This window comes from Hordeum vulgare, chromosome 1H, assembly GCF_904849725.1.
Source record: "Hordeum vulgare subsp. vulgare chromosome 1H, MorexV3_pseudomolecules_assembly, whole genome shotgun sequence".
Classification (NCBI taxonomy): Eukaryota; Viridiplantae; Streptophyta; class Magnoliopsida; order Poales; family Poaceae; genus Hordeum; species Hordeum vulgare.
Window position 1 is genome coordinate 455692560 of NC_058518.1, and position 9998 is coordinate 455702557.

At 47.2% G+C, this 9998-nt stretch overlaps 2 protein-coding genes across 2 annotated transcripts; both read right to left on the minus strand.

The window, feature by feature from the left end:
* Positions 1-196: 196 nt before the first annotated feature.
* Positions 197-5190, minus strand: LOC123444836 (sorting nexin 2A-like). Its single transcript, XM_045121696.1, has 5 exons — positions 4092-5190; positions 2422-2631; positions 1708-1968; positions 579-665; positions 197-478 (listed from the first exon to the last, which is right to left on the minus strand). Exons 1-5 carry the CDS (start codon positions 4977-4979, stop codon positions 398-400), a joined length of 1527 nt encoding a protein of 508 aa, XP_044977631.1. The 5' UTR covers positions 4980-5190; the 3' UTR covers positions 197-397.
* Positions 5191-7713: 2523 nt separating this feature from the next.
* Positions 7714-8841, minus strand: LOC123444845 (PRA1 family protein B2-like). The gene has a single exon (XM_045121708.1). The coding sequence runs from the start codon at positions 8738-8740 to the stop codon at positions 8072-8074; it is 669 nt and encodes a 222-aa protein (XP_044977643.1). The 5' UTR covers positions 8741-8841; the 3' UTR covers positions 7714-8071.
* Positions 8842-9998: the final 1157 nt, after the last annotated feature.

Consider the following 9998-nt stretch of genomic DNA (forward strand, 5'->3'; position numbering starts at 1 on the left):
AAGTGCATGTGGGCAAGTGAGGTCGGCACATGCATATGTGGATAAGCAAAGGAAGATAGCCAGCCACTCGCTCGTCAGCCATCCCAGTCAGCACTCAGCAGCGTGTGAAAACTGGATTTGTTGTGTCTACCACTCGCACAAATCAAACCAAATACTACTACTTCCAATGTTGTCACAAGAGAAAGATCGTAGCGTGTGCACAAACCAAATACTTTTGTTTCACCGCAATTGATTTTCCACGCAATTGTATATATCTCAGGAGGTTGCATTACAATGGCAAAACTGGGGAGAGCAAGGAAGATTGTGCCGGTGTTAAAAGTCAGGGGCAAAATAAATACGGAGTAGATCAAAATGCACTGCTATACTAGTTACTGTACACCAAATCTGCATGCATGCATCAGTTGCCCCTGTTTGCGTATACTTTAGTTTCCTCTGCTACCTTTCCCCACATATTAGCAAAATGGTCCGAATACGAAACCTGCAAAAGGTTATACAAAAGAGGTTATTTTTGTCGAATGATGATGCTGTTGCGGTTTCAGCGGCACGTTTCACGGTCAAATAGTGCAGTATATTCATACCTGATTTACTACAAATCCTTTGAGCATCTCAATTAGATCCCGGCGCCTATCCTTGTCAAATCTTTTAATTTCAGTCATGTTGTTTTCCTGCATTACCATAGATAGATAAAGGTAATTGCCAAAAGGGCAAAAATAGAATTCTTTTGGATGAAAATATGGTTCCAAATTTAGCAACGCACGCTCCTAGCATTCCTATAGTCCTATAAATTTTGTTGTACTAAGTCCACACAAAAAATCAACCTGCGCCCGTTTTCTAACTCAAAAGATGATCCTACAGTTTGTGCCAGTGTTTGTTTGCAGACCCTGCAGATACATGTTGAAACTCCAAAAAAAATGACACACATATGTAATGATCCACAAACAAGATCTTAGAAAGCCCACACAGACAAAGACCACCCCCTGGGATCTGTTAAAGCAAAGTAATATGCCGTCACAGAAACCTAGTGTGCATACTTAATCTACCTGAACAGCCATATAAATTTCCGGAAGCTCTTACAGAATTGAAGAGACAAATTTTGCATCAAAAACTCAACTAACACAATATATGTGGATAGTTTCACTAGCTAAAACTTATCCCTCCTTTCAGCTGTAGCTATGCTTTCATGAGAAGTGTGCCAACCAGAAAAGATAGCAAAAGTACTTACGAACAAACAATATTTTGTTTATAGTTTAACTACATGTTAGCTACCAACCCCACATCATGGTGATGTGATCCTCAATTTTGTTCGGATTTTCAAAGGAATAACATTGAAAGATACTGACTTGACTTGAACAAACTGCTTTTCTAGTTGGTATTTTGTATTCATAAACATAGCAGCAATGCCTGTTATAATGTTTGTAAGCTTCAAAAATATGTTGCTCATGCCTAATATTATTCGACTGAGTGTGCAGCTGTCACAAGAATATAAACTTTAGGATATTTATGCTATCATGTACTACTATCTTGGTCAACAGACTTTTGAGGACATGCAGTTAAAAACTTTTCATTAATAAATCATCCAATGAGCACATCTGTCTAAGCTTTTTTTTTTTTTTGCTTCTATATGATTTTCCATTTTTCTTTATAAATTCATGCTACATAATAAGTTCTCCAAAGGAACAATATTACTTCACAATTTTGGCAGTTTACCTTAATATTTTCATATTCTCTAAGAGCTTGGTTTTTCACTCCTTCTCTTGTGCTTATTGTTTCTTTCAATCCCTCTATCTTCTGATACCTTGTCCATTCCTGCCCAATGCCTCTTGATGATACAGATTCAAGTCTTCCTGCCCTAGTGTGCAAGAAAAACAGATCTGCTGACAGACTTTGCACGTGTTGTAAAGCGTTTGAACGGTCAGTAAATGCATGATGAACAGATATCATCATCTCCAAGTATTCATGGATAGTATCCTGGAAACCCATAAATAATTCACTGTTATGATAAAATACATAAGAAATTCCAAGGTACGATACTCCCTCCATACCCAAATAGATGGCATATAAATTGAGTCAAAAAGTCAATGACTTCTAAGTTTGACCAAACATATATACAAAAATATGATGATAAACAATACCAAATCAATATAAACACCATGAGATATATATTCATAATGTATTTATTCAATGTTGTACTCCCTATGGTCCATATTATTTGTCGCTGAATTGGATTTATCTAGACGTATATTAGTGCTAGATACATCCATTTGAGCGACAAGTAATATGGATCAGAGGGAGTAGTTGGTGATATTTCTTCCATATATTCGGTCAAACTTAGAAATAATTGATTTCTTAACAGAATTTATACAACACCTATTTAGGGACGGAGTATTCATGTCTATTTGAGTTTGTGGCGCATGCACATACCAGCTGTTGTACAACTTCAGAATTTAATTTTGCCTGAGATCTGCTGAACTTGACAACAGAATTTGCAAAATGTTGGATAACACCAGCTCGTCTTCTCTCGGAATTACATGTTGCCTGCTCCCTTTCAAATTTTGCCAGTTTAATCAATGTCATTCCCAAATGAGCTGTAGTTGTTCGAAGATCATCCTGAGCTTTAACAAGTGATTCCGCCTATATAACATGCAAAATTAGAAGATAATAATAGTACTTTTGTGAACCAAAACATACCATTTCAAAAGTTTTATGGAAACTGTGAGTGTGCAAGAAAGAATAGATGTTTCAAGACTTATTCTGCAGCTAACAAATAAGGAAGTCTTGAAAGTGGAATGGAGCACATTTTTATCTATATGTCTATTTACCAAGAGAACTTGATAGTGCATTATTTCGGACGAGACCATACAATATGTCATGCTATCTACTAGATGTCATAAATCCCGCAAGCATAAGGTGAATACCATTTGTTACCACTGTTATGATGAAACATCATGCATATATGTTCACGTACCATTTTATACATAAGCAAAAATAAGTGGTCCGACCAGTAGCCACAAGAGACCTTAACCAGGTTGGTGCCAAAATACGGGTCTAGTAACACTGCTTCTGATAGGCCAATTTTTCAACTCCAGGGAAAACTAAACTCAACTTTCCTTCTTACGCAAACCAGAGAATTAGATAAGTACCGTCTAGATTAGAGCAACCTAGTCATTCATTAGAAAAAATGAAGGTAAGATGGTCCATATAGAAATTTTATTTGGCCGCTGAAAGTGTGTTCATGTTTGTTGGCTGCAGCTGGTTCCTCCCAAAGTAAGTAAAGGCGCGAGCTGACATGACTCAGAACAACATGAAGCAGAAGAGCGTAGCCCTCTCCACACAAATACCTTAAATACTTCAAGATGAACTGGACAGACTGAGCTCAGGACTTAACAACAGATCACATGATCTCGCATGAGTCAGTGTCAGAATTTTCTGATATGACTGCATATGTTGGCAAAACCTAAAACTACCGAATGCCAATAATAGTTAAAATAGCCAGGGTTTGATCTAAAAATGTTAAAATAGCCAAAGATCATAACGACCACGAAAAATTAAGTATATAGCCCCTGTAACTTGTGAAATTTGAATCACTGGTTAGCTAATTAGCTTGTGGAATTAAAAAAAGTGAACATGAAAAGGCACTCGTACGGACCCCCTTAAGATCTTCAGGCGGTTTAGAAGGCCTAAGAGGTAAATAGATAAATTTATATGAAGTGCTAATTGTGCTGCCAAGCATTAGAAATAAACAACAGGGAGTCGTATTCCCGCCTGTGGTGGTGGTCAGACTTGAGGTCAGGCCCACTCCATCTTCCCCCTCCTTCCCTTTCTCCCTCTTCCTCCTCCTACCCCTTCATCCTGATATTCATCCTCCCATCAATGTCGCTCGGATGGCCATGCACTAAGACCATTTGATAATTAGTCTTCCCTAGGTGATAAAGCATGAAGCAAGTAACAGCTCCCTATGAGATTGATGTTACTTAAGTTAGACTGGTTGATCTACTTTTGAGCTTTGACATACAACGTAACATATAGTGCAGGTTGTCTTTAAACGATAATGACACTATGTCAGGCAAGCGAGAGATGACGGTGGCACGTACCTGCTGAGATGTCGTGGTGAGCTGCTGCTGCAAATCCTCGAGCCTGGACTTGTGCGACAGGAATTCTGTATCAGTCTCCTCCTCCACAGGCGGTGGCTTAGTTGCGACCAACCCGTTCACTACAGTCTGTTTCAAATCCTTGAACATCCCAAACAAGTCTCTCCCAGCTTTCGCCGGGACCTGCGGAATCGCGGCGTTCACCGTGGTAGTCCAGTGCTGCGGCGCCTCGCCCTGAAAGGCGGCGATGGCACCCGGCTCGGTAAGGAACGTGCGGAGGTCAGGGCTGGCGGCAACGACGGGGTGCGCGGCGAGGCGGCGGAGGTAGCGCTGGAGCGCGGTGCAGCGCTGGCTGACGAAGTCGTGGCGCTGCATGACCTGGCCCTCGACGAGGCTCTTGTCGGGGCGGGCGGGCACGAAGAGGCCGCGGTGGGCCGCGGCGAGGCGGTCGGCAAGGGCGACGACGTCGCGGAAGCGGCGGCGCACGCGGACCTCGGCGGCGCCGTCGGCGAGGCGCGTGGTGACGAGGTAGGAGAAGTAGCTCCCGGAGCCGGGGATCACGCCGGCGGCCCCGGAGACGGGCTCCGCGTGCTTCTTCGGATCGGAGACGGTGATCCGGGAGAAGACGGGCGCCGACCCGCCGTTGGCGGCCGGCGCGCGGGCGGTGGGGGCTGGCGGGGGCATCTCGTCGTCGTCGTCGCCGTCGAGGAAGTCGTCGATGACGAAGGGCTCGTGGCGGCTGGCGGCGCCGTTGGAGGAGGGGGGCGGGCGGAGGAGGGGGTCGGTGGCGGCGGCGGGCGAGGAGTGGGAGGAGTCGAGGGCGAGGGTCTCGAGGTCGTCGGCCGCGGCGGAGGCGGTGGCGGACGGCGACGAGGGCTCGGCGGCCATCATGGCGGCTTGGTGCGGCGGGCGGGGGGTAGGGTTTGAGTTTGGGTTTGGGGGATTTAGTGGCAGGGCCGCACGCCGAGATGGGGAGATCTGAGAGCGACGAGGCGAGGCGAGGCGAGGAGGGATCGATCGGGGCAGCGGAAGGAGTCCGGAGCTGGGCGGTGGTGTCGCGTCGCGTGCGTGTTCCGCCGCGGGTATGCGTAAGCGTAAGCGTAAGCCAGGGGGTAGCTCCTCAGCTCGGATTATCTAATCTGTGGATGAGGCCGTCAATGCCACCTGGGCCCTCAACATTTTCCCTCATCGGGGATAAAAAAAATGTCCCACCCCCAGTCACGCACGCACGCACGCAAAGGGGTGCTGCTCGATCCCGATAGCCTCTCTCTGCCCTGTGTGCGAATCGAATCGAAGCCACTGAACAACTTTCTCCGTTCAACTTTGGGAGCGCTTCCGTTATCCTCCCTCCACTTTGCGTTAAAATGCGTGTGGTGTACTAGTTGACTATATACTGCTCCTACATTCCTTCATCGAATATTGTTCCATCAAACTGAACTCCAGCTGCCTTGAAAGAAATCCAAGGACAAAGATAAGATTGCACGGACTCCATCAACAAAATAGGGCGCTCTAATCCCTGAGGACAGCGATAAAATGTAAGAGCAGCTACATGGATGACCGACCGTTTGCAAACGGTTTTAAGACGACACAAAACTGCAGGCGTTCATCACATATGTGTCGCAGGCAGCAGCCATCGATGGGAGCATCGTCCAACAATCCTCCGTGAAACAATGGTCTGCACAATCGTTTTGCCCACTATATTCAAGTTGCAAGTGGTACAAAAGCATAATTTTCAGTATCATCGCATCGTCTGTATTTTCTACTTGGCGTACCCGTCAATAAGCTCCAGTCTAGCTGCTGTCTGCATAAACAAACAGAAACTAATATACAAGTACAACAACTAATTTAGCAGCCGCAGTCGACCTAGGCGCTGGCATGCAACTAGCACAGAGCATGGTTAATAATACAGCCAGCTCCTCGCTATATGATGTTGACACGTCATCTATAACCAAGCTTATAGCCCACAAGTACAATAGGTAGATGTAAATAAGTGATACTTTATTGATACAAGGCTCACCGTCCTCTCACAAAGTGCCTAGGAGCACGTGTTACAGCCGGTTATTAGTTTGTAGCCCGCTTTTCTTCTATCTCCTCTTCTCTCTCTTCCAACTCATCACAAATATATTATTTTAAGTCTTACAGCCCGCCTACGTCATCCTACTGTACTTGCTCTAAGCAAACCAGAAACATTTTTTTGTTTGTTTGGTAATATGTATCTCATTCATATCATAAAGATCAAAGTACAAGTCATATAAAGACCGGCATGACAAAACTAAAAAGATAGAAGAACGTGAGCCTCCCAAAACAAGTGTTGTGGCTTTAGTTCAAATACACTTATTTTCAGACGGAGGAAGTATCTGGCAGGTGTAAATATCTCTAGCTCCAGGATTGCAGCAATAGAAACTTCAGACTTTCAGAGTACATATTCTTTCCAGCTAATACTAAGCAGCTTGAGGGGTCAAAAACATTGGATGATCACATTCTACTGTCAGAAAAATAAACAAGTACTGTACTTAATTTGGCACCTAAGAGACAATGCTGCAGTCAAAACAATTTGTCAAGAACGACCACTTCTAACAAGCTGGACTTTTTTCACACACAGAAAAGAAAATCTTGGCTTTTGTATCAGGACACTTCCTGGGATTAGGCAGGTATGGTAAAAAGAAACTGCTCAACGATGTGCAACATCAAGTACTTTTAGCAGGTACGATGCTCACGACTCAGCATGCAAAATCAGGCATTGTACTGCATCATCAATAACATTTTTATAGATTACATAATAAAGCTCCAGGAAACATGTTCAACAAGCAAGACAAGGACCTTGACAATTAGGAATCCAGCATTATTAATCAAAATACACATAAAAGTTTGACACTGACATGGCACGGGTTTGATGCCCCTCAGAAGCTCGCCCAGAAAAGATGTTCTATAATTCCTATGGGCGATCATAAAACAACCTCACCAAGAGCCCTCAGACACAAGGGCAAACCCAGGAAAGCCAAGTGCAGGGGGGGTCTAGTCTAATCCAAGAGAAATAGCACTACCATACACCCATCTCAAAATAACAAGAAGTCAAGTGTATGCTGATGCAGTACACCACTATCATATTCCTCACCTCAGCTATTTGCATACCTCAACTCACAAAAATACAGTTCACTCATCTAAAATAAAGCTTGTCACACAAAACTATTGACTGGAACACTACACCAGGGCAGCATTGCAAGACCATTACACCAGTAACCATTAATGTCCAATAAAATAACTACTATTATTCAACAATAAAAACCAGAACATGCTCAACATTCATCTATCAAGTATCACAAGCAACAGGACCACCAAAGAATAGTACTCCCTCCGTCTCATAATATAAGAGCATTTTTTACACGAGTGTAGTGTCAAAAACGCTCATATATTATGAGACAGAGGGAGTAGTAATTCGTTTCATTACCCTCAAGAACATGCCATGGATACAAGTGGTTTAGTTAGACATCATATTGACTGAAAACACTACATCAGAGCAGCATTGCAATACCAGTAACCATTGATTTTTGATGGAATAACTATTTTTTCAGAACAAATGCCAGATAATGCTCAAACATTCATCTATCAAGTATCACAAACAACAGAAGCACCAAAGGGTTGTACTAGTACCTTGTTTTCATTACCCTCAAGAACATACCATCTACATCACTGATACAGTTAAACATCATACATCATACATCATGCATTTATATAGAAGTACTCAAGTCTTCACCACTACACTTGCATCACAGCGTGGAACTCATGAGAGAAAATTGCGCATATATGGGCAAAAGTCGGCGCATCAACCAGGATCAACAATAAACCAATAGATCTGTAACTACAGAACGATGAACTGGAGAAGATACAGGGCACAGCTACAGCAACATCAGATCCAGGGCAACTCCAGTTTAAGACGAACTTCTCGCGCCCAGGAAGCCTACCAGATCTCGTCGCCTGCCGCCTCAAACCCTAGATCCGGGTGCCCCGAGGAAGGAGAGCAGCCCCTGAGCCGCGCTGTTGCCGCTGGCTGCGTCGGATTCGTCCAGGAAGAGGTCCTCGGGCATGCGGAACGCGCCGTGGGCGGCGACGATGGCGCCGCCGACGAGCATCCCGGAGATGATGAGCGACGCGACGGGCGTGAAGAAGAAGGCCACGAGCGAGGCGACGATGAGCCCCAGAAGCGTCTCGCGGTCGGAGAAGGTGCGGCCGAAGAGCGCGACGGGCTGGTCGGAGGCGCGGAAGATGTAGAGGAAGCACCAGGCGGCGAGGACCCCCAGGAGGATGAGGAGCGAGAAGGGGTGGGCCAGGAGCGAGGCCGCGAGCGCGAAGGCGACGACGGCGGTGTAGTTGACGCGGAAGTAGGTGAGGTTGCGGCGCAGGCGGGAGGTGGCGTCGGAGAGGGAGTCCGGCCGCGAGAAGGCCGAGCGGTCGACCATCTCGGCCCACGGGCGCCGGTCGGACAGCGAGCGCCGCGCCGACTCGGAGATCCGGCTCATGAAGAGGCGGAACGCCGGCGTGGCGATCGGCGCGTCCAGGCCGCCACCGCCACCGCCGCCGGAGGCGGGGGCCGAGCCCGCGGCCGTGGGGTTGGTGACCGGGAGGAGGGGCGGCTGTGTCGGCGCGGAAGCCATGGGGGGCGGAGTCTGGAGCAGATCTCGGCGTGCTCTCCAACAATCGGGAAGGTTTTGTTTGCTGCACAAGCGGTGGTTGCCTACGCCCTTCCGCTCGAGTTATTCTAGCTTGGTTTGTTCCGTAGGATGGACGGCAGTGCGTTTAGGCTGTTTCGCAGGTCCACATGTCAGTGGAAGCTCGTTTGGTTCGATGGGCTTCGTCGGCTCAACGAATGGGTTGTGACCAGACTGGACTGTGGACCTGGTCCACGTGGTTGTCCACCTCATTTTTTTTCTCCTCATCTTGAGACGGGCTATTCTGTTAGGAATTAATTAGCGTTAAAATTAGGCTAAATAGGTAATTAGCATATTCCTTAATATATTCTAGGAAAACGCTCTAGATCAACCGGCTGATTCGTCCCGTCCGTAAACCGGCTCCTGTGTCGTCGGATCGGACGAAATCGTACGGTTCAAAATCGCGTCGTCCGAGACATTGGACAGCATCGAGTCTCCGACCAGGTTGCAGCACGCGCCGCACCAACCAAGTGTTTTTGGTCCACGAGAGTCCACCCGCTACATTGCAGCTCGGCGTTGAGCGTTGCAACTTTCACTCCTCCTCTTCCTCTCTCTCGCTCGATCCACAACTGGCGGATGCGACGGTCGGCGCGGCAGCTGGGCAAGGCACCAATGGCGCCGGTGGGCAGAGAGGGAGCGACTACTCGCGCATCTTCTTCGCGCTCCATGGCCGACGATGAAGCAGATCCGAGGTCAGTTTTTCTCTAGATCCCGTATGTGCGCGGTAGGAATCGGGGCATTTCTAGGCCCATTTCTAGAGGGAATTACGGTGGAGGACCTTGGGTAGGTGTAGGTTGGGGTGGTAGGGGGAGGAGTTGCTGTGGGGGGTTGGTATTTGGGATCGTCGGGGCCGCCCTGTCCGGGGCCGTATCCCGTATGTGCGCGGTAGGAATCAGAGCATTTCTAGGCCCATTTCTAGAGGGAATGACGGTGGAGGACCTTGGGTAGGTGTAGGTTGGGGGTGGTAGGGGGAGGAGTTGATGTGGGGGGTTGTTGTTTGGGATCGTCGGGGCCGCCCTGTCCGAGGCCGTGTGCCACAATCTAGCGCCGGTGTTCGCCGAGGGGTTCCTGCACTGGCTCATCCACCCAATGTTTCGTTTCGCCACGAGACCAGTAGCTGCGGTGTTGTATTTCTCCGTCGCGGATGAGACGTTCAGCTGGGTCCGGCCACCGCCCTTCGACTGGGAAAAAGGAGCGCACCTGA